At 36.4% G+C, this 23,220-nt stretch overlaps 2 protein-coding genes and 1 non-coding gene across 3 annotated transcripts; 2 read left to right on the top strand and 1 right to left on the bottom strand.

Moving 5' to 3' along the window:
- Positions 1-5,098: 5,098 nt before the first annotated feature.
- Positions 5,099-5,205, top strand: LOC115721477 (small nucleolar RNA R71). The gene has a single exon (XR_004012498.2). It is a non-coding gene; the product is annotated as a small nucleolar RNA R71 (small nucleolar RNA).
- A 201-nt stretch (positions 5,206-5,406) lies between these two features.
- Positions 5,407-9,999, top strand: LOC133032155 (uncharacterized). The gene is made up of 9 exons (XM_061106014.1): positions 5,407-5,412; positions 7,485-7,544; positions 7,702-7,890; positions 7,995-8,279; positions 8,379-8,444; positions 8,549-8,659; positions 8,755-9,105; positions 9,199-9,719; positions 9,813-9,999. Exons 1-9 carry the CDS (start codon positions 5,407-5,409, stop codon positions 9,997-9,999), a joined length of 1,776 nt encoding a protein of 591 aa, XP_060961997.1.
- Positions 10,000-11,043: 1,044 nt separating this feature from the next.
- Positions 11,044-13,047, bottom strand: LOC133032154 (uncharacterized). Its single transcript, XM_061106013.1, has 3 exons — positions 12,063-13,047; positions 11,188-11,978; positions 11,044-11,100 (listed from the first exon to the last, which is right to left on the bottom strand). The coding sequence occupies exons 1-3, from the start codon at positions 13,045-13,047 to the stop codon at positions 11,044-11,046; spliced, it is 1,833 nt and encodes a 610-aa protein (XP_060961996.1).
- Between the last annotated feature and the right edge of the window lie 10,173 nt (positions 13,048-23,220).

Below are 23,220 nucleotides of genomic sequence, written 5' to 3'. Positions count from 1 at the left end.
CCATAAATTTTTTTTTCTTTTGACTCACTTCCCTAATTCATTATACTCACAAGTACTTGATATTAAAATTAACTTCTCTTGCTATGTTTATTCCTTTTTTTTTTTTTTTGAACTAAAAAGGAATTTAGTACTATATTATACTTATATATAGCAAGAGAAAGTTATTCAAAATGCATACTAATATACCTTGTGAGCTAATTCCCCCACCCCAAACTTACAACCCAACATTGTCCCCAATGTGGCTAAAAGTATAATCTTGAATTAGCTCGCCACAAATTACACTCACCGCACTCACCCCAAACTTAATGTGACACTTGGCTCTTGACAAGTGAGCAATTAAGTTAGGGCATGTTTGGAAATACAAATTAGGATTGGTGTGATGTGTATGATTGGGTTACACAACAAGAATAGGCTAAACGGCTCAAATTTGGGTGACTAGGGAAAAATTGATTTTATAGGGAAGGTTAGAAAGGCTCAAACGTCCAAGGATGGCCTAAATCATTTCTAAGGGACAAGTCTAACTAGGATTTCGCTTCAAGGAGATGCACTAACCAATTCTAGATGCTAAAATTACATGTGAAGTAATCGTATGAGAAATGCAAAGCATGGTGGAAAAATAAAAGCATAAACTAGTGAGGAGAGACTAAAGAGAAATATCTATAATATCCAACAATTCAGCATGACAAGGCAACAAATAAAATTAGGCAGCAACAATAATGGAATGAGCGGAAAGTAGCATCATCGAGCAGAACACTAGGCCACAGAAAAACTCATAAATCTCTCAATGTCAAACTAACAATCACATAAACGACGTAAAATAAAAGTTTCAAACACAAAAGACAACACACAATGAGCACAATACAAACTAAAAAAAAATGACACAAAATAGAAAAATATAAAATAGCTTAGGCATTAGAAAACTCCCTCTACTCGGAGTCCTTGTGGGGCTCCTCTGTGTTCGAAGCTGATGGTCCAGTCCACGGGTCGAGATGAGGAAATGGCGGGAACTTGGGCTCAAATTGTGGCGTGACCTTCTTGACTGTTAGGCATTTGTCTTTCTCTTTTTTTTTTTTTTTCAATTGCACACTACCCCAACACAACAAATTCTTCTTTGCTGTCTTACTCACTGCTGCCCCTCAACACAATAAGATCTCTTACAATGTACTTCTCTGTCCCTAACCCAATCTTGTTCAAAAATATCCCAATCTGATCAACCACATCAACCTACTTTCACAGCAACTCATGCACAAAAATAATTCACACCTCAACTAGCCATGGTACAATCCCCCTGTATATATGATTCACACTTCCATATAATCAAGAGGTCAACATTTCAACCAAACACACACAACAAACAGCCCCTTGTTCACCAACCACACTAACAATCAGCAACTAGTACACATGGCAAACCCACCAATTGATCACCAATGCAAATTCAAAACTTTAACACAACTTATCAACACCCATAAATCAAGATGTCCTTCAATCAAACCAAGAGAGCATTCAAAAACTTTTCAAAACTACTCCAACATTTCAATGTCCTCCCAACAACTCCACAATATCAACAATACTCAAATCAAAGACTACAACTACCTCTTGAACCACTTTAACCAATCCAAATTCAAAAAAAATTTGTTTCACACACAAACATTCACTCACTATGCGGCAGCCAAGATATTGTTCGAATATAAAATGAAAAATTAAAAGCTCACTCTTGATTGCTCGCTGTCGAATATGGATGGACCTGAGGTAGATGTTTGGTCCATGGTACAGATTGAGTCGAGAGGAGATTGAGTTGCTGGCTGTGTCGCTGTCGGGTTGTTGTGTTGGGTTTGTACAGAGGTGAGTTCATAGGTGCGGCTGTTATTGGACGGAGCTGGCGGTTGAAGTGCGATCTGGTGAGGGCGAGTTTGATGGTGGCGTGGATGACTGCTGGATATTGGTTACGGTGGAGCTGCGACTGGGGTGCTTCGGAGGTGATTACGGGTTGTGAATTGAATGTTGTTGAGATGAGTGCTGTGAGGTATGGGTTGAGTTAACAATGGTGGTTCGGATTGAGGCTATGGAAGTGGTGCACTGGTTCGAGTGTGGGAGCTGGTGCGATTTCTGTGGCGACGGGTTCAATGGAGGAAATGGAGGTTCGGGTTTAGGTGAGATTTTGGGTTCGGTTTCAGGTGAAATGGTGTCGACTGGAGCTTGGATGCGGCTGGGTCGAGCTTGGCTTGAACGGAGGCTATGGTGTTCACGGGTGAATTCTGGTGGTGGAGGTGCGCTTGTGGTGTGGTTAGGTCGTGGAGGTGAGGTTGATTAGGATGATGAGTGTGAATGGGGTAGGGTTGAGAGTGATTTGGGCTGAGATTGAGGAGGTGGGCTAGTCAATAACATCATGGGCCCAGTTGACCAAAACCAAAAAAAGAAAATCCCATAGTTAATCTTTATATGCTTTTTTGGCATTTTTGAATGGAAAGGTCAACTAAAGTACATAAATCCAAATGATTGGGCTAAGGAAAAAGAGTTGTGCCCAATGATTGCATCATTAACAGAATTGTCACATGTTCCTCTTGATTCAGACCATGTACTTTTTTTTCTTCTTTTTTTTTTCAAAACCCCAAATCCTTTGATCAGCCTATTACCCAAAACACTTCTTGCTAAGCTTTTGCTATAGCAACTGAACAGCAACCTGCCACCCCAAACTTAGTGCTTTTGCCCAAATCAAAATTTCTTCACTTCCACAACCTTTTTCACTTGATTCTCTGCACAACGAAAAGAACACAACCTCAATTTCACCATGACATTTATTTAAACTAATTATAATATATCTATATATAGATATATATATAATTTTTTTTTTATCTTTTTTTTTTCTTTTGCTTTTTTTTTTTTTCTTGGGGTGCCTTTATTGAATTTTTTTCTTCTCTTTTTTTTTTTTTTCTCTTTTCATTCTCTTTTTTTTTTTTTTTTTTTTCAATTCAATCTCTTTTTTTTTTTTCTTTTGGCACCCCCAAACTACAAACATCAAGCATCCTTCAAGGAAATAGAGGCCTTTTCTCGGTTGACCTCTCCACTCCCAAACTTCACTCCTTGGCCTTTCACTAAAAATTTTCTTCTTGAAAGTGCTTCACGAAGTTCCACCACCCCATCGGGGTATACTCTCACCACCAAGAAAGATCCATCACACCTTGAATCTAGTCGTCCATGAGTAGCCTTCGTTAAAGAGTTGGAAAAAATTACTTGTTGCCCAACTTCAAACATTTGAGACCGAAATTTTCTACTAAGCTTCTTTTTCTTTCTCTTCTTTTTGGGTGGTTTTTTAGAGTCAAATGATGCTTTGTCTTTGCTTTCTTGTGCCTCGTGATCCTTAGCAATTTCTTTAAGGAGAATCTTCTTTCTCACCTTCTTACTAACTTTGAATTTGGACTCCTCAACCATGTTAGGATCCATATCTCCAATTGCTAAGCATTCTCCTATTGCATCCGGGGCACGTATGGGATGGAAAACCTTGAATGTGGCTTGCTCATCTTGAGCTCTCATGGTGAGCTCTCCTTTTTCAACATCTATCAAAGTCCTTCCCGTGGCAAGAAATGGCCTCCCTAAAATGATTGGAACTTCCCTATCTTCCTCATAGTCAAGAATAATGAAGTCCGCCGGAAAGATGAACTTATCTACTTGTACCAAAACATCTTCAATTTTTCCATCCGGATGAGTCATGGAACGATCCGCTAGTTGCAAAGTGACGGTGGTTGGCCTTGCTTCTCCAATTCCCAACTTCTTGAAAATAGACATGGGCATGAGATTAATACTAGCTCCCAAATCACAAAGAGCTCTTCCAACATCCCGTCCCCCAATAGAAATTGGAATTGTAAAGCTGCCCGGATCTTTCAATTTAGGTGGAATTTTATTCTTCAACATAGCGCTACAACCCTCAGTCAAAGCGACCGTTTCAAACTCGCCAAGCCTCCTTTTCTTTGTCAAAATATCTTTTAAGAACTTGACATAATTTGGCATTTGCTCTAGCGCTTCTACCAAGGGAATATTGATATGGAGTTGTTTCAACACATCCAAAAACTTCCTAAATTGTCCATCTTGCTGCTGTTTTCGAAATCTTTGAGGAAATGGAAGGGGTGGTTTAGTACATACTGGTGCGGATTGCTGACTGTCATATTGCTGACCCGATGCTGTATCAACTGGTCTGGTATCAGCAATTTCCTGGGCAGTTTTTTTACTCAATTTTTCGTCGTTTTGGATTGAAGTGGGCTCCCCACTACCCTTTATTTCCTCCTCAGAATTTTTCAGATTCTTGCCACTCCTTAGCTGAATGGCGTTGCATTGTTCCTTCCCATCCCTCCTTGGATTCTCCGTGTCACTAGGCAAAGAACCTTGCGGCCTAGCTTTCAATTCATTGGCCAAATGTCCAAGTTGCAACTCTAAGTTTCGAAGAGAGGCAGCTTGACTTTGTATCACCGCATCATTTTTGGCCATATAATCCCGCATTAGACTTTCCAAAGAACTTGGTTGGGCATTTTGAGCATGTTGTGAATGTCGGGGTTGTTGTGAAAAACCCGGTTGATATGCTTGTCTTCCTTGGGCTGGTGCGGTACTTGAGCTTGCTCCTTGACCTCCCCAAGACAAATTAGGATGATTCTTCCAAGATTGATTGTAAGAGTTTGAGAATGCCCCATTGTTTCTATTAAAATTCTGATTTCCCATGTAACAAACGGACTCCGGATTAGATGGACACTTCTCAAACACATGCCCTTCTCCACAAAACACACATGAGACTTCATCACTTTGAATGGCAGCAGCTGGTTGAATATTTTTAGCGTTCCCAATACTCAAATTCTTCAAAACATTCGTCATGGAAGCCATTTGAGCTGTCAAAGCTGTTATTGCATCCACCTCAAGGACTCCCGCCACTTTTCTACTTGTTGGAGCTCTAGTGTTGGACCATTGATAGTTGTTACTTGCAATGGTCTCCAAAATCTCAAATGCTTCATTGTAAGACTTCGACAAAATAGCACCATTGGCCGATGCATCTAACACCATTCGAGAAGCTGCATTCAAGCCATTATAAAAAGTCTCCATCTGAATACAATGTGGAATGCCATGATGTGGACACTTTCGCAAAAGTTCCTTAAACCTCTCCCACGCATCACTTGTGGACTCATCTTCAAGTTGCTGAAAAGACATGATCTCACTTCTGAATTTTGCATTTCTAGTAGGAGGAAAGTATTTCCTCAGAAACTTCTCAGCAAGGTCATTCCAATTGGTCACAGAATCAGGCGGCAAAGTGTTGAGCCATGATCTAGCTCGGTCTCGTAGTGAGAATGGGAATAGCTTCAACCTTAACACCTCTTCACTTACTCCTTGGATCTTGAAAGAATTACTCACCTCCAGGAATGAACGGAGATGGAGGTGAGGATCTTCAGTTGGCATCCCGCTGAATTGCCCCACGGTTTGGAGCATTTGAAACATCACTGGCTTGAGCTCAAAGTGCGGTGCTTGTATTTCAGGCCTCACAATGCCTGGATTGAGCTCATTAAACATGGGGGCTGCATACTCCCTTATAGCCCTTGCTCGATCATCTGCCAACATGACGGGATTAGCAATTTGTGGAGCAACCCCATCATCATCAAAATTTTCAGCCATGATATCTCGACCCTTAGCCTTTTGAACCCTTCTTCTTCTTCGGAATGTACGTTCAATCTCGGGATCAATAGGAGCAAGTTCAAAGTCCTCTTGTTGGTTCATGCACTATAGATACCTGAGATTTCAAAGACAAACCAACAAGATTAAAAGCACAAAAATTCTTAGAATGTCAATTAGTTGATAAAACAAAATTTAGAACTTAAAGTCCCCGGCAACGGCGCCAAAAACTTGTTGTGAAAAATTCTATTGCTTTATAATTGCGCAAGTGTACACAATCACAAACAAGTAATACAATGATAAGTAAATCAAAGTTCGTCTCCACAGGGACTTTTTACTAAATAATGTTAAATCAACTAAAAGTAATTCTAAGAATTTCAAATAAAAATAAAATAAAATCACACATCAATTCACAAGAAAAATTTATAGCCTTGAATCTAAATTTGAGAACTAATTTTTTAAACTAAATAAACTAAAAATAAGAAACTAAAAGTGTTTAAAATGGTGGTAATTTCAGATTTGGAAATTAGACTTGGGTGATTAATTTCCACTTGTATGTCCCAGTTGATACAGCAATGACCCAGCAATGATTCAGCAATCCTGGCAGAGTTAACAAATTTCAACAAAAACCAGCAAGCTTTTTCCAAAACTTGCAACTAACCATTCATAATCTCACAATGCATTCCTACATCAGTTTAGATCACAAATAGCCCAATAAAGCATCAAATCCTTAGTTATACATGGTAGCAAAATATTCCTATTTCACTACTAATTAATACCTAAAAGTAAAGGTAAAAATCATGCATCAATTAGAAGGGTTCAACTAGGTCTTACTTTTCCAAGTAAGATCTAGCTTGCTAAATGTTAAAGATGGCCAAAAATTAACATTCATTCAACATTTCATCACAACTAATTGAACTAAGCCAAGATTACTTCATCATTGCAAAATCAAAACACTAGTCCATACAAGGGTTTATAACCACCCAAATCTCAAAAAAAGTTTAGTTCATAGCTGAAATTTGAAACTCAAAACCAGAAAATGTATTGTTCATGAAGTTAAAGAAAAGCTTAAAGAGAAGAAAATGATACAAACGAAGTAGAGAGCAAGAGAAATGAGTGATGAGCTCAAATCCTTCCTTTGGTAGTTGCCTTCTTCTCCTTCTTCTCAATCTTCTTCTTCCTTGTACTCTCTTCTTTCTTTGTACTTAGAAAACATTTTCTGCTGTATTTTTCGTACTCTCTTCAGGTGCAGCCACCATTCTTCTAATATCCTCCTCTTTTCTTTTTCACCCCAATTAGGGTACCAAAGTTTACCCTAATTGGAAATCCCAATCATCACCCACTTTTCCTTCATTTTCCACATGTTTGTTGAGTCAATAGCCAAATTCCGCCACCTCAGCTCGTTTTTCTTTTCATTAAAGCCAGCTGGACTATCTGCCAAAATAAACTTACTGGGCTGACAAATTGCTACGCGATGAGTGCTATAGCAATGCCAGTCAGCAATAATCATTTTCCTGCTCCTTTTTCTCCTTGTCCCAAACATTTCTAAATACCTATTCTTGTATTTTTTCTGCTTGAAACACATAAAAACAACAACATAAGTCCATCTAACACTTACTAACACACACACTTCCAATTATTACAAAGACACAACAAACTAAACACAATTACATAGTATAGACATTAATTGCTCCACAATTCACATTAAATTCAAGCTTAAAGATATGAAAATAACTCTAAATCTTAGAGTTATCAATTATGTTTATTTATTAGTTTATTAGATGTTTCTTTTTTTTTTTCATATGTTGTTTTGATTTTTTTTGTTTTTTTTATTGTGCAAGAATGATGATTTAAATGATGTTGAAGTTTTTGATGTGAAAAGTCAAGATGCAATTGAAACTGTTGGACTCGATGAGAATATTTAATATACTCAGGTTATTTTTGTTTTGTAAACTAGTATATTGTTTTTTGTTTATTGAATATTTTTTGTTTATTGAATATTTTTTGTTTATGTTATTAATGTTTTTATTGTTTAATGGATTTATTTTTTTTTTGTAGGTTTTTAATGATGATGCTCCTTCATTTGATGTTATGAGTTTTATTTCTAGTAAACCTGATTGGTTTACTGAAGAAAAAAAGAATACTGATAAATTGAATGATGAAGAACAAGTTGTTGATGATCATGGCCTTTTTAAGGATGTTGTTATAAAATCTAAGGAGGATGAAGATGATGGTGGAGATGACCAGGCAAGTTTATTTATTTTTAGGTTTTTCATTATTTAGATGATTTGTTACTCTGTTGTTTTTTGTCTCTGTCAAATGTTCTTTATTTTTGTTTTGTATATTTACAGGGTTTGGGGGGTGGTGATGCTGTTAAAGCTATTGGTTCAGATGGGACAAATAAAGACAATGTTGAGGGAAAGAATACTGAAGAAGCAAAAGATGTTGCAGATGGGAGTAATAAAGATAATGTTGAGGGCAGAGCAGTTGATGTAGATGCAAGTGTAAATGATGTTGAAGGTGTTGCTAGTAAGGGAAAGTTGTTTGATAGTCAAGGAACTGAGGATAGTATCACTGTGTCTGCTTTGGAGATTATAAATGAAAAGATTGATGCTTACGAGGGAAGCATTAAAAAGGTTTGTCATTTTTTGTTTATTGTATACTTTTTTTATTTAGTTTATTTTATATTTTGAATCATTTTGTCATGTTTAATTATTTTTATTTTTTGTTTTTAGGATAAGTCTTTAAATAAATTAGAGGCAACAAATGCTGATGTTTTATCTACCTATGGGTTGGACAAGGTTTGTTTACTTTTTTTTTTGTTATTCTTGTTTATGTTCTGAGTATTGATTTTGGTTTACTATGTTTACATATATTTTGTTTTTTTTTTGCATGATATTTTAAGACTGATGTTGTTGGTGTTGAGAAGAAACATGGTTCTCAAGAAAGCTTTTCTGTATCTACCATGGAGGTTGTTAATGATCATTTGGTTTCCTATGAAGACAGTTTGAAAAAGGTTTCTTTTTATTTTATTTATGTTATTTGGTAGTTTGTTTTTTTTTTCTTTTCACTTCCTTTTTTTTATTTGTTTGCAATTGTTTTGAATGCTAGGGAAAGTCTATAAAATTGGAGGAAGCAACTCCTACAGTTGGAAATAGAGAGAGGAAACCTAGTTCTGTATACAACAGTCCGTATACCACAGAATTTGGTTCAGGTAGTATTGGTAAACCAAAAGGTGGACGTCCTGGATCATGTGCTTTTGGATTTGGCTTTTTCAATGTGATTGATGATGTGCAAGCTAAATCTTTTGATCAGTGGTTTAAGATTGGGTTTAATGATAAAAACAAAGTGAAGAAGTTTAAAGAATGTCATAAGGTTCCATTGGATTTTGTGGTTTGTCAAATCTACGATAAGATGTGGTTCTATGATTTGCTTACTGTTGGGAAGAACTTATCATGCTCGGTTAGTGTGTTATTATATATATTTTTTTTTGTTTATTGTATACTTTTTCTGTGTATTTGTTTATAACTTTGGATTGTTTTATGTTTATTGCAGCATATTGATGTTTGTTTCTACTATTTGAGAAAGAAGTTAAAGTATGACCAGTCTGTGAAAATTTCTGATAACACTACTGATTGCTTCTTTGCTTCTCAAATTTTCGATTTATATAGTGAGTTTGTTGCAAGTGGTGAAAATGTTGATTCGATTAAGAAGGATTCTAAGGCAGCTGCATACATAGCGGGTTTTTATATGTTATGCAATAAACCCTGGGCTGAGCTTGATTTCGTTCTAATGCCTGTTAACGTGATTGTTCTTGCTCATTGGATATTGTGTATTCTTGACATTAAGATGAGATGCTTAAAAGTGTTAAATTCTATGAGGTTTGGGAGGTACAAGAACAACTCAGAGAGTTTTGTTCGTGCATTTGCTGTAATAATTCCTATCTTGCTGTCACATGTTAATTTCTATGAGGGGAGAAAAGATATTGACAGGAGTAGTAAGCACTGGCAAGGTAAAAAAGATACTGATGCGTTTGATATTGTCGTGGTTGATAATTTGCCACAACAAGAGGATAGGTAACTATCTTTGTTTTTTTTATATTTATGATTCTATGTTATTGTTTATTTTTTGTTATCTGACAATTGTTATGGGTTTATTTTGTGAGGTAGTGATTGTGGTGTTTTTATCATAAAGTATGCTCATTTCTTTATGCATGGATTGATTGATAAGATTCCTAAGAAGTTGGACATTGCATTCACTCGTAAGAAGTTGTGTGTTGATCTGTTTGTTCATGCAAAGAAGAAGGAGTTGGGTGGGTACGAGTCTACTTCGGAGAATCCAGGAAGGATGCCATAGATTTCTGTAATAGAACAACATGTTGGATTATTAGTTTACATTTTTTTGAACTTTATGTGTATTTTTATGTCATGTTGTTTTGTTTTTAGGTTTATGTTTGTGTTTGTTTAAGTAACTGTTTGGAACAGTAATATTTTAGGAGACTCTTGCCTATTTTATTTTTGAAGTAACCTTTTTGTTTACTGGCACAGTATGTTTGCAGTTTTTATGTTATGTATTTCTGTGAGACAATATGTTAATTTTTTGGATTTAGAAATTAGTTTTAGTGTTCTGGCTTTTTTTTATGTAATTTTTGTTTAATTTTGTTTGATCTTATAAACCAATGACATTTCTGTATACCATTATAAGTGGTATAAACCAATGTGATGGTTTATTAACCATTAAAATGGTTGTAAATAAATTACAGTTAGTAACTGTACATATATTTGGTAACTTGTTATTTTTAACATATTATTTCATATAGAAGAGGCAAAAAAAAACTTACTTGAATCTAAGCGAATTGTAATCATTTTATTAAAAGTTGGTATTAATACATTGAAAAGCTTTATCAACTAACAATTATCATTGTAAACTGTTTTTGTATACTGTCTATTTAGTAACCATGTTTGATGGTTACACCAACATTTATTTATTTTACCTCAGGATCTTATGATCTTTTTCTTTTTCTTGGTGGTTTTAGTACTGGGTCATTTTTACATGATCTTTTGTTGTGTCCTCTTTGGCGACATTGACCGCATACCACTTGTGCTTTTGCTTAAAGTCCATTTTTGTATCGTTGTTTCTTTGGTCTTCCGGCAGCTCTCTTATGTTTAGGTGGGAGGACTACAATATTTTTTATTAAATCTGGTATATTCCATGATGTTGCCTCACCTAATGGGAGTATACTGTCTTCATATGTTGCCATAAAAGCTTCTTTCGTGTAGTAGTATGAGCAATATTTGTAGCAAGACAGGTTCCTTTTGCTTAGTACAGCCATTGCATGAGAGCAAGGCATTTCATCATATTCAAATCGTTGGCAGCTGCATGTTTTATTCTCCAAGTTTACTATGTGATATCTGTGTTGTCGTGTACTTGGTATACCAGAAGGTTTGCTGTTTCAACCTGTATTAATCAAGTAAACGATTATTAAGTTTACAGCAGAGTAAATATGTTTGTAAGCAATTTTTATTTTTCTGTATATATAATTACCTTATACTTTAAACTCATATCTCTTTGTTTCTTTAATGTTTTTTCAGGTATTTTTGCCAGTGTTGTTGTAGTTTTTTGGGCTCTATTCTTGTTTTTCCAATACCATCTTTGCACCAATGAATGTAGGCATTCTAGTAGAGTTGCGATGGGTAGGCCTCTTGCTGCTTTCAAGGCTGCATTGACTGATTCGGCAATATTTGATGTCATTGTTTTGTATCTCCTGTTCATGCCATATAGTCTTGTCCACTTTTCGACACCAATTTCATTCACCAAGTAATCTCTTATTCTTACATCTATATTTTCCAAGTCTTGCATCTTCTTTTCAAAATCTTCTATGTTGTAAGCTTTAGATGCACTATTAAATGCAATCTTGAGCTCATCACCTCCTTTTTTGAATTTCATTTTTATATTCTTCATCAAATGGTAACAACATACCCCATGCATTATATCTGGAAAGGTCTCTTTTACTGCTTTTAGTATACTCTCATGTCTATCTGATACGATGCATTGACCTTCTCTTTCGCCATAAGTTTCCTTTATTTTGTGAAGAAACCATTCCCAAGAGCTGTCATTTTCGGAATCTACTACTGCAAATGCAAGTGGGAATATATGTCTATTTGCATTTTGTGCACTTGCTATCAACAAAGTGCCTCCATGTTGGTTTGTTAAAAAGGTTCCATCCGTGACTATTATTGGTGTACAGTGTTGCCAACCTTTTATTGAAGCACCTACTGCAAAGTATAGATATTTGAATTTGTTATCTTCATCTGTTACTAGGTCTGTAATTGTTCCTGTTTCAAAAGTAACCAATTAGTTTATAGTATAAATACCTATGTAGCATATTATTACTTTATGTTGACGAAGTATTTTATTACCTGGGTTTGATATTTGCATCATGTATAAAATTAATGGTATCTCACTGTATGATTCTTGTGGGCAGCGACGAGCATCCACAATTGCCTTTTCTCTAGCTCTCCATGCTTTTTGGTAAGATATAGAGACACTGTAATCATCTGCCATGTCATCCACAATTTCTGTTGGAGTGTAATCTCTTTTTGGGTTTACAAACTTATTTTTTATAACCTTTCCAACCAGGTTGCTTGTAGCTTGAGGATGGTCTCCAGAAGTAATGTCCAATGAACATGTATGAGTATGCTCTATTTTTCTTATGATAAACATGTCAGTCTTTCCATGTTTTGATGCTAAGAATGTCCAGTTGCAGTTATCATCAATACAGACTAGTTTATAGTCTAGTTTTGATGATCTTTTTACCTTGAAAGGTTGATTGTATCTTATTGAGTGAAGGCTTACTGCTTGTTGGAGGGTTTCCTTGTTTGCAAAAACTTGGCCAATGTGTATTTCAGCAACTTTAGGATTTGAAATTATTTGATTTGCTTCGGAGCTTTCTTCCATCGATTTTTGAGTTTGTTTAATCACATAATCTGCCATCTTTGTTGCATATTCTGTTCTTATTGGTATCAGTTGCCTTGTTTGTAAACTAGTTTCCCCATTGTAGGTATAGTTTACTCTATCATTGTGTTCATTGTCGGTTGTGGATGTTGAGATGTTAACACAGATAGAATATTTGGTCTTATCATCATTTTCCCTTCGTATTTGTTCATAAAACTTGCATCCACTATCATCTTTGATTCTTATTGGTGGTATGCCTTCAGTTACTTGAAATTGAAGATCAATCGTATATTTGTTTCTGTCCAAATTCAAAGCTTCGTATACTATGTGAGAAAGCTCATAATGTGAACAATCTGTTGGAATTAGTATACCTTCGACTTCATAATCAACGTATGTTGTTCTGTCAACCCAAGTTCCATTGTAAAAAAGAATCACTGTTCTAACATCCATATTCCTGCGTGATTTGTTTAGTTTAATCATGTTAAGTATTGTATACAGTAAACATTATGTATATACAAAAATAATAAACATGTAATAGGTGTTATGTTCATAAACTAAATTTTATATTTATTATAGTAAGGTCTATATGCAGTTTTACGAATTAGATGACTATATGTTGAACTATAATATTGGAGCGATTACAATTACGAAGGTTTATAGTGTACTGTATTTTTTAAAGTACTTAGTATGGATTAGTTTACTATCAGTTATGATTACAATTGGTAAACTATCTGATTAGTACTGATTAATTGTCAAATAATCATGTTTAACAAAATTAACAAACATGATGCATTTTTAGGTGTTTTCAGGAATTGGAAGGTGTAATGTGTTATAAGCAGTAGTATGTATCGTAATGTATAATAGGTACCGTATTCAAATTTAGTTTTCGATGTTGTAGTTGACGTACTTCTTCTTCTTCTTCCTCGAAGCAACGATCTCTGGTTTTCGTTTTTTGTTTGTTGTGATCAGCTCATAGGTTTATTGATCGATTGAATTGTAGGTCGAATTAGAGAGATGATGATTTGCTTGTTGTATACAGCAACAGTTTTGAGAGATATGATGATCGATTCTCTAATTTTCAGATTCGTCGAGGTCTCTATTTTCCGTCAATGGTGTTTTTTCGTTCAAGTTTGGTTTGGTTTCTGTTTTTCGATTTCGTGTATTATTCCTATGGTATTTATAGCTTTCTGTTTTAATCAGTAGAACCACGCGCAGAGATGGGCGAGAAATATGGAATTGTGGGCGCGTCTCCTTCATCACCGGTGGTTCCAAAATTATCGAAGCTAATCACGGTATGCTTGATGACGTGTCACGGCATACCCATGGATTGTTTTTATATAACGTTTTTTCTGTAATATTAATGTATATAATGTATATATATAAAAATTTCCCTATTATTTTATTATTTTCATAACTTGTTTTTTTTTTTAAGTAACTAGTTTTCATAACTGGTTTTTTTTATTGTTGTTCATAATTGAGTTTTAAGTTTCAATTTTTTATTTGATTATTTCAAGAAACTGGTTTTTATTTGTTTGTTTTTATTTTGGTTGTTTTAATAACTGGTTTCTCACATTCCACTATTTTTTTTTTGTTATTCTTTTATGGTTTTTATTGCATTTTCGTCTCTTTAATTTTATTTGTTTCTTTTTTTCTCTTTGATTTTAATTTCTGTTTCTCTTTGTTATATTTACTACATAATGTATGTTTAAATCAATTCTATTTTTTGAGCAAGCATATAAAAATTAAATGCCAAAATAAAGAATGAAGTTAGAAGTTTGACTATTAGGTATTCATATAAAATTTATATGTTCAAAACTGGTTTTTAAATTTAGTATCGTTTGTAAAAGTTTAGTTATTAGGCATTGTGTATTTTTCATTATGTTATTGATGAAACTATTTTTTTTTTTTTTGCCTCTTTTAATGAAATAATTAGTTTCTTTTAATATTGATGAAACTAATTTTTAAAGTTAGTATCGTTTTTAGATTGTAATTTTTTTCATTATCTTGTTGATGAAACTATTTTTTTTTTTATTCTTTTAATGAAATTATTAGTTTCTTTCAATGTTCATGAAATGTATTCTTTTTAGATTATGATTTTTTATATTGTTTTTTTTTTCATGATGATGTTGATGAAACTGGTTTTTTTTTTCTGCTGATTTTAATAAAATAATTGGTTTTTAACAAAAAACAAAAAAATAAATAAATAGTAGTTTAAATAAAAAAAATAAGTTTAATTTCTGTAAAAAAATAAGACTCAAAAATGTACACTTATTATATACATTTATATATATACAAAGAGAAAAAATATAGTTTGAGAAAAAAAATTAAAAAAAAAAAAGAGACACAAAGAGAAATTAGAAAAAAAAAAAAGATAAAAAAAAAATTAGAGAGAGAGAAGAGAAAGAAAGAAAAGAAAAAGTCAGCAACTGACTTAAAAAAAAAAAAAAGAGCCAAAATTGACTAAAAAATATATATAAAAAAGATAAAAAAAAAAAAAAAGCTTTTTAAAGCTTTAATAAGTAAAAAATAGTAAAAAAGAAAAAAAATAATTAAGAAAAGTATAAATGTAAAAATTTCTTTGTCAAATTATAAATGTAATGCTTGAAAAAAAAAAGTTAGTATTTGGTGTAAATTTTCTAAATAGAAAGAAATCTTAAAATGTAAATGTAAAATAAACTAAAAAATAATAAAACTAATTAAGTTAGAAATAAAAAAATGAAATATGAGTTTGGATAATAGGTTTACAAAAATATGGCATATCAAATACCATAAAAGATCTTAAATGTGAAAAAATACCATAGAAGAGTGGCAAACCTATAAATGCCATATTTTTGTAATTTTTTTTTGATAAAATCTCATATTTCATCTAATTTTCACAAACAAAAAAGTGTATTATAACCAATTTTACTTCATTTTTCCTTACAAAAAAATATATTATTCCATTTTTATTGTTAAAATTAATTTAGTTACACATACTTTACACTACACTAAATAGAACACAAGAAACTAACTACTACATTTTGATCAAAGCACTTAAACGTTTAAGGGCCGTTTGGTACGCAGGTGTCATTTTATGGAAATAGGTTTAACATTGTGATAGGATTATCCTATCCAATTAGTATAAACCAGTAAAATAAGAGTAAAAGGAAGAGAAGTTGAGAGAAAATCAAATTGTATTGATGAAAATCCAGGTATTCGAGAGCCTGTACTCTCCTCTTTGCTATTACAGAATACTTGACAAAACTCACAAAAGGAAACTAATTCTTATTTATAGCTTGACTCTAGAGGTTTATAATACACCTCAGCTACACCCAACAAACCCCACATAACAGAATTTACACTGAGGAATTATCCTCTACTGCTGCCCCATCCTTAGGTGTTTTAAACATTTTCCTAGCGTAAACAAAAGTGAGTGTAGGTCTATCAATACCGCCGGCCTGAAGTTTCACCTTGTCCTCAAGGTGGAAATCTAGAAATCGGGACTAAATGACAACAAAGTCTTCCCATGTTGATTCGAAATCAGCCAAGTGCTTCCATTTGATAAGAGCTTGAGGGCTGGCCTTGTGTGTTCCCGGGCGAATGGCGAGCAAGGATTCAAGTTCCAACAACCATTCTAAGTTGGTTTTGAGTCCAGGGGGAAGAGGGGAGGCTTGCTAGTGTGGACCGAGTGCAGCTCACAGCAGAGAAACATGGAAGACGGGGTGAATGGAAGCCTCGGGGGGAAGCTGAAGGCGATAGGCAGCAGGTCCAATCCGTGCCAGGATGGAAAAAGGACCAAAGAATCGGGGAGACAGCTTCTCATTGGGACGTTTGGCAATGGTGCGTTGGCGGTAGGGGCGAAGTTTCACATACACCTGATCCCCTACTTGGAACTGAACATCGCGACGCTTGCGGTCAGCCTGGGCCTTCATTTTCTGCTGGGCACGAGCAAGGTTTTGTTTCAGCAATACCAAAACAGCATCACGGTTTCGGAGCACTTCTTCAACAGCTGAAATCTTGGTACTAGCAGGTTCAAAACGAAATAAAGGAGGTGGATTGCGATTATACAATGCGTGGAAAGGAGTCATGCCAGCCGAAGAGTGGTGAGACGTATTATACCAATACTCTGCCCACGGTAACCATTTGACCCATTGATTGGGTTTGAAACTCACAAAGCAGCGCAAGTATGTCTCGAGGCACCGATTCACCACTTCAGTTTGGCCATCAGATTGAGGATGGTAAGCGTTGCTATGTTTCAATGTTGTGCCCTGCAAGCGAAGCAACTCTTTCCAAAACAGGCTGATAAAAATCTTATCCCAATCCGAGACGATGGAGCGTGGAACACCATGAAGTTTGACAATCTCCTTGACAAAAATATTGGCGACCGTAGGAGCAGTATACGGGTGACGGAGAGGGATGAAATGGCCATACTTTGTGAGACGATCAACCACCACCATAATGGAATTAAACCCATTAGAGTTGGGAAGACCTTCGATGAAGTCCATAGAAATATCCTCCCAAACTTGTTCCGGTATAGGCAGGGGTTGTAGTAAACCAGCAGGTGATTGAGCCAAATATTTATTTTGTTGGCAAATAGCACATCCTGCCACATATTGTTGCACTGTCTTCCTCATGTCGTGCCAATAGAACTCAGAGGCCAACCGTTGAAATGTTTTGAACACCCCAGAGTGCCCCCAATATGGCTACTGTGATATTCATGGAGCAGTAAGGGAATGAAAGGAGATGTCGTTGGTAACACCAGCCGACCCTTCAACTTGAGACACCCTTGCACCATAGTAAATCTCCCACCATCTTATCCTCGAGCTAAATCTTTGATCACTTGAGATAGACTAGGATCCACTGCAATCTGCACTTGCAAATCTGGTATAGATAGCAAATTAGGGACAGAAATGGCAGCAAGAGAAGCCTCCCCATTGACTCATGAAAGAGCATCAGCAGCCCGATTCTCCAGACCGGGTTTATATTGAATGTCGAAGTCATACCCCAGGAGCTTTGTCAGCCACTTCTGATGTTCCATGGAAACCCAACGCTGTTCCAGCAAGTATTTGAGACTCCGTTGGTCCGTTCTCATCACAAATTTGCGACCTAAGAGATAGGGTCGCCATTTTTGAATCGCCAAAACAGTCGCCATCAACTCACGCTCATAAACGGACTTCATGCGCGCACGAGGGGATAAGACCTTACTGAAATAAGCAATGGGGCGACTGTGTTGCATGAGAACAGCCCCAAGGCCAGTGCCGGAAGCATCTGTTTCCACCACAAAAGGAGCCTTAAAATCCCGAAGTGCCAACACGGGAACTGAACACATAGCTTGCTTGAGTTGATCAAAAGCTTCTTGAGTTTCTTGTGACCAAGAGAAAGCATCTTTTTTAAGTTGATTGGTGAGAGGCCTAGCAACACCTCCATACCCTTGAACAAATTTTTGGTAGTACCCCGTAAGTCCCAAGAAGCCACGCAATTCTTTAATGTTGGTAGGAGTCGGCCAGGATACCATGGCTGAAATTTTACTCGGGTCTGCAGCCACTCCTTGTGATGAGATGACATGGCCCAAATATTCAACTTGAGATTGAGCAAACGAGCATTTCTTCTTATTGGCATACAATTGATGTTGCTGGAGCCTTGCCAACACTAACTCGAGGTGAACAATGTGTGCTTCAAGAGAGGGGCTGTACACAAGAATTTCATCAAAAAATACTAAGACACAATCTCCACGGAAATCACGAAATACCTCATTAATGAGTGCTTGGAACGTGGTTGGGGCGTTTGTTAAGCCGAAGGGCATCACTAAAAGCTCGTAATGTCCTTTGTGAGTGCGGAAAGCTGTCTTTTCCACATCTTGGGGTGCCATTCGAATTTGGTGGTATCCTGACTTCAGATCAATTTTAGAAAAAATAGTGGCGCCATGTAGTTCGTCTAAAAGTTCATCAATGACTGGGATAGGGAACTTATCTGCTACTGTCTCCCGGTTCAGCACTCGGTAGTCCACACAGAATCGCCAACTACCGTCCTTCTTCTTCACTAGTAACACTAGGCTAGAAAATGGGCTTGTGCTAGGCTGAACAATCCCCACCTGATACATTTCTGTTGGGTTTTGTGCCCTAAATAAAACTATTTACAATCTGATTAGTTATCAATATAAGAAGTTTGAAGTGATTTATGTTTGCATGAATTTTACATGCTAATGGTTTAATATGTTTATTACATTTATACACAAATCAGTTAAGTCCAGATCATATGTTTATTCACAATTACAGTTTCGTCAACACAGTGGAATGTGATTGTGATTATATGAATCAAAAGGCTAAGTCCCTGTTTCATCAGTGTTTTGGATTTACACTGATGTGATAATCAGCGATGATATGTACTTACACTTGGAGTAAGTGTTATGTTCTTTCCAGGACATTGGTAAAGTATACTAGTTTCAAATGTATGGAGTATACATTGGACTGGACCGATATTGCAACTTAGTTAAGATATTATAAACTTACCGTTATATCTTTCCAAGTCAATATCAGTAGTTGATCTTAAGATTAAAAGAATCTAAATCCTGATATGCTTAGGCTCAACTCAGGAGTGCTATTCATGTTCTTTGATTTATTAGTTAAGCCTACTTTCGGGTCAGGGTGATACGTATATTTTGGGAACATGATAGTATGATTGAGTGGGAGTGGTGAACATAAATATGGAATCTATAGCTTCTACTGGTGTATAGAAGTCAAGTGATGATTCCCTTCGAGCTTAGCTAAATGGAAGTAAATGGATGAGCTCTTGTTTAAGTGACTAATTCTTAGATCACTAAACATCATTTACAGGTAGCTAAGTGTTTTAAGGGGCAAAATACGTTGAGGGGTGAGAACGGTAAAATTATCCCATCTCAATGTAAATCATCTATATAGAGGATCTTTGATCACAATAAGATTATAACAATGGTTAAATGAGATAGCATATCTATATCGTGGAACATATAATATGCTCTATATAAGTCTGAGAGTGCAATTCTAAGTTCTAAGAGTGGATTCAACGAGGAATTAATAAGTAGGAATTTACTTAGTAAATTCGGTTCACTTATTGGAAGCTCAGCATATAGATCCATGGTCCCCATTCTAGTTGAGACTATACTACTTGTAAGACTCAATAATTGATTTGTGATTAATCAATTATAATTCTAAAGTTAGACTATGTATGATTTGTGAATTTTCACTAAGCAGGGGTGAAATTGTAAAGAAAAGAGATTCTAGGTTTATTTATTTATTAACAGACTTTATATGTCTAATTAATAATTAAATTAAATGACAATATTATTTAATAATCTATTTTAGTTATTAAATAATTAGTTTTGGCATTTAAAATGTTAGAATTGAAAAATTGGCGTTTTTGAGAAAATAGAAATAAAAATTGTGAAAACTGCAAAATCCAAGTAAGGCCCATTAACACCTATGGCCGGCCACTTGGGATGGTTTTTCAAATTGATATTTTCATTATTTTAATGCCAAATAATTACTAACCTAAACCTAGTAGTTGCCTATAAATAGAAAGTGATGGCTCAGTCAAATCATAAGTTTTCAACAAGCTTTCAGTCAGAAAATTACTTTTTCAGAAAACTGAGCCTTCCCTCTCTCTTCTATAGCCGAACCTACCCTCTCTCTTTTCCTCTTCATAATTTCGAAACCCTCAGTGATAGAGTAGTGCCCACACACAGCAAGTGGTACCTCAATCATAGAATGGAAGACTGTGAAGGATCACACACAAAGAGAAGGACATTCGGGCTCAGATCTTGATAATACTCTGCGACAGAAAGGATACAAGGATTAGAGATCTGAGTGGAATGAGACATTATTCCGCTGCCATCAATGTAAGGTTTTCTTAACTTTATATGTGTTTATTTATCGTTTTAGAAAGTTCATATTTAGGGTGTTAAACAACATACTTGTGAGTAGATCTAAGATCCTGGTAAAATAAATTCCAACAATTTCTCGAACCATTTTCTTTATTTCCCCCTTTTATATCTGCGCGTATCGGTAGGGCCTCACAGAAATGGGTTCGGTGCTTGGCTTTAAAGTGATGGCATGTTCTTGAGAACAGATTGGAGGTAGACCCGGTGGCATGTCAAAGACATCCTTGTACTTCTCCAGGCGGGTTGCAATAGGTGCTATAGGTGGTGGCTGTTCCTCCATGGCAGCAGTGGAGATGGCATTTAATTGCACCCAATATCCTTCCCCTCCTTTTTCCACTGTCAACATCATTGCCTTAAGTGAAATTGGGGATTTACACAAGCTAGGATCCCCTTGTAATGTCACCCAAGTACCCGCTGTTTTGAACTTCATTACCATGGTTTTCCAATTCACTTTCATATTCCCAAGTGTCTCTAACCACTTAATTCCCAAGATTACATCAGCTCCTCCTAACTCCAAGGGAAGAAAATCCGTAATGACGCGCATAGCGCCCAAATCCAACTCAACTTGCGCACAATTACCCTCAGTCCGCACCTTCCCGCCTGTCCCTAATAGGATGCCGTAACAAGTGGTTGCAGTGAGGCAATCCCACTGCAGCCACTACCTCCATTGACACGAAATTATGGGTGGCACCGCTATGGATTAGCACCGTCACAGGGTGTTTCCCAATATGGCCAGCAAGTTTCATTGCGTGGGCGGTGGAGATGCCGATTAAGGAATTAAGCGACAAAGTTGGTAAGTATAATTCTAAAGTTAGACTATGTATGATTTGTGAATTTTCACTAAGCAGGGGTGAAATTGTAAAGAAAAGAGATTCTAGGTTTATTTATTTATTAACAGACTTTATATGTCTAATTAATAATTAAATTAAATGACAATAGTATCACCGGAGTCTGGGGATAGGGGCAGGTTCTCATCGGGGCTGTCGGACTCCTCTTCGTCATTGGTAAGTATAATCTGCAGCAGCTTATGCTCACATTCATGGCCGGGGTGGAACTTCTTATAACATTTAAAACACAGCCCACGGGATCGTTTGTCCTGGTACTCTACCTCCGTCAATCGTTTATAGGAGTTCATGGTGTTCGGTCAGCTACTGCCAGCCTTGGAGGTTGTCGTTGCCATGGAAGGGGACGAGTAATTCTGAGGTTTGGTAGATGTTGTTGAATATTGAGAACGTGTAGTAAAAGGATTGTAGTTAGGTCGGGTAGGCAAAATAGGGCTCAAAAACGATTTGTGGGTACTGGGTTTTGAAGTCGGGCCCATTAAATAATGACCCTCTTCAATTCGTTGGGCTGTTTCCATAATCTGGGCCAGGCCTTTGGGTTGTAGAATATGGAGGATAGCTTTAATTTCTTCTTTAAGCCCTTTTACAAAATTACCTTCCAGGATGTGATCGGGTACATCGGTGACCCGAGAAGCTAACACTTCCCAACGAACACGATAATCCTTCACGGTGCTTGTCTGAGTTATCGATAAAAATTCCTCCGAGATCGATCCCACGGGTACTGCTCGAAAATGAAGGAGAACCAGATGCTTGACCATCGCCCATGACGTAATGGGTCGCCGCTGATTTTGCCATTGGAACCAAGAGAGAGCGTCTCCATCGAGACCCACCACTGTTGTATCTAACATCATAGATTCGGTCATCTTCGTCAGTAGAAAGTATTTCTCGATGCGATAAATCCATCCGTCGGGGTTATCGCCGTTGAACAGGGGTATTTCCATTCTCGGTGGCTTAAAATCCTGACCGTGCGACTGTGTTGGCGAAAATGATCCCAGTTGAATCGGTGTCGTTGTCGGTGCAAACAGAGGATGAGAAATCCCTGTTGATTGCACAATCAGTGGTGGAGGAGTTGTTGGAGCTCCTGCCGAATTGGGTTCCCCCACCGACGACCCATTCCCCTCTGTGGCTCGTCGAAACCGATCTGCACTAACCGCTGCAGCTGCCGGCGATGTCTTCCCTGGAGGTAAGAGTAGTTGAGTGAGTTGGGAGATCTGATTCACGACTGGTTCCAATTGCTTGGCGACAATCTTAGCGATAGCCCCCTGAAACTCCTCTTGTATCTTCGTCAAACCATGCGATACCTACTGAACCTCCCCACGAAATTCAGAGACCTTTTCTCCCTTGAATTCCACCATCGAATCCTTCTTCGGTCCCATGAATTGTTACCGCTCTGATACCAATTTGATAGGATTATCCTATCCAATTAGTATAAACCAGTAAAATAAGAGTAAAAGGAAGAGAAGTTGAGAGAAAATCAAATTGTATTGATGAAAATCCAGGTATTCGAGAGCTTGTACTCTCCTCTTTGCTATTACAGAATACTTGACAAAACTCACAAAAGGAAACTAATTCTTATTTATAGCTTGACTCTAGAGGTTTATAATACACCTCAGCTACACCCAAACAAACCCCACATAACAGCATTTACCCTGAGGAATTATCCTCTGCTGCTGCCCCATCCTTAGGTGTTTTAAACCTTTTCCTAGCGTAAACAAAAGTGAGTGGAGGTCTATCACATTGCTGGGAGAGTGATGAAGGGAATTATAAACCTAGGAAAGCAACATTACCGTGTTTGGTTATGTACAGTAATATTAGATGAATTGTAACTTGTGTGTGTTTTAAAGAAAATGTTTTGCCCCTCATTATATAGATAGTTTTGTCAAAGAA

Source organism: Cannabis sativa, chromosome X, assembly GCF_029168945.1.
Source record: "Cannabis sativa cultivar Pink pepper isolate KNU-18-1 chromosome X, ASM2916894v1, whole genome shotgun sequence".
Lineage (NCBI taxonomy): Eukaryota > Viridiplantae > Streptophyta > Magnoliopsida > Rosales > Cannabaceae > Cannabis > Cannabis sativa.
The sequence above is the reverse complement of the archived record's forward strand: the minus strand, read 5'-3'. Positions and strand labels throughout refer to the sequence as shown.

Coding starts and splice junctions, on each gene's coding strand:
- LOC133032155 (XM_061106014.1), top strand. Junction 8,280..8,378: donor ACGAGGGAAGCATTAAAAAG/GTTTGTCATTTT, acceptor TTTTGTTTTTAG/GATAAGTCTTTAAATAAATT. Junction 8,445..8,548: donor CTACCTATGGGTTGGACAAG/GTTTGTTTACTT, acceptor TGATATTTTAAG/ACTGATGTTGTTGGTGTTGA.
- LOC133032154 (XM_061106013.1), bottom strand. CDS start 13,047: ATGGATGTTAGAACAGTGATTCTTTTTTACAATGGAACTTGGGTTGAC. Junction 11,979..12,062: donor GATGCAAATATCAAACCCAG/GTAATAAAATAC, acceptor CTTTTGAAACAG/GAACAATTACAGACCTAGTA. Junction 11,101..11,187: donor ATATGAGTTTAAAGTATAAG/GTAATTATATAT, acceptor TGATTAATACAG/GTTGAAACAGCAAACCTTCT.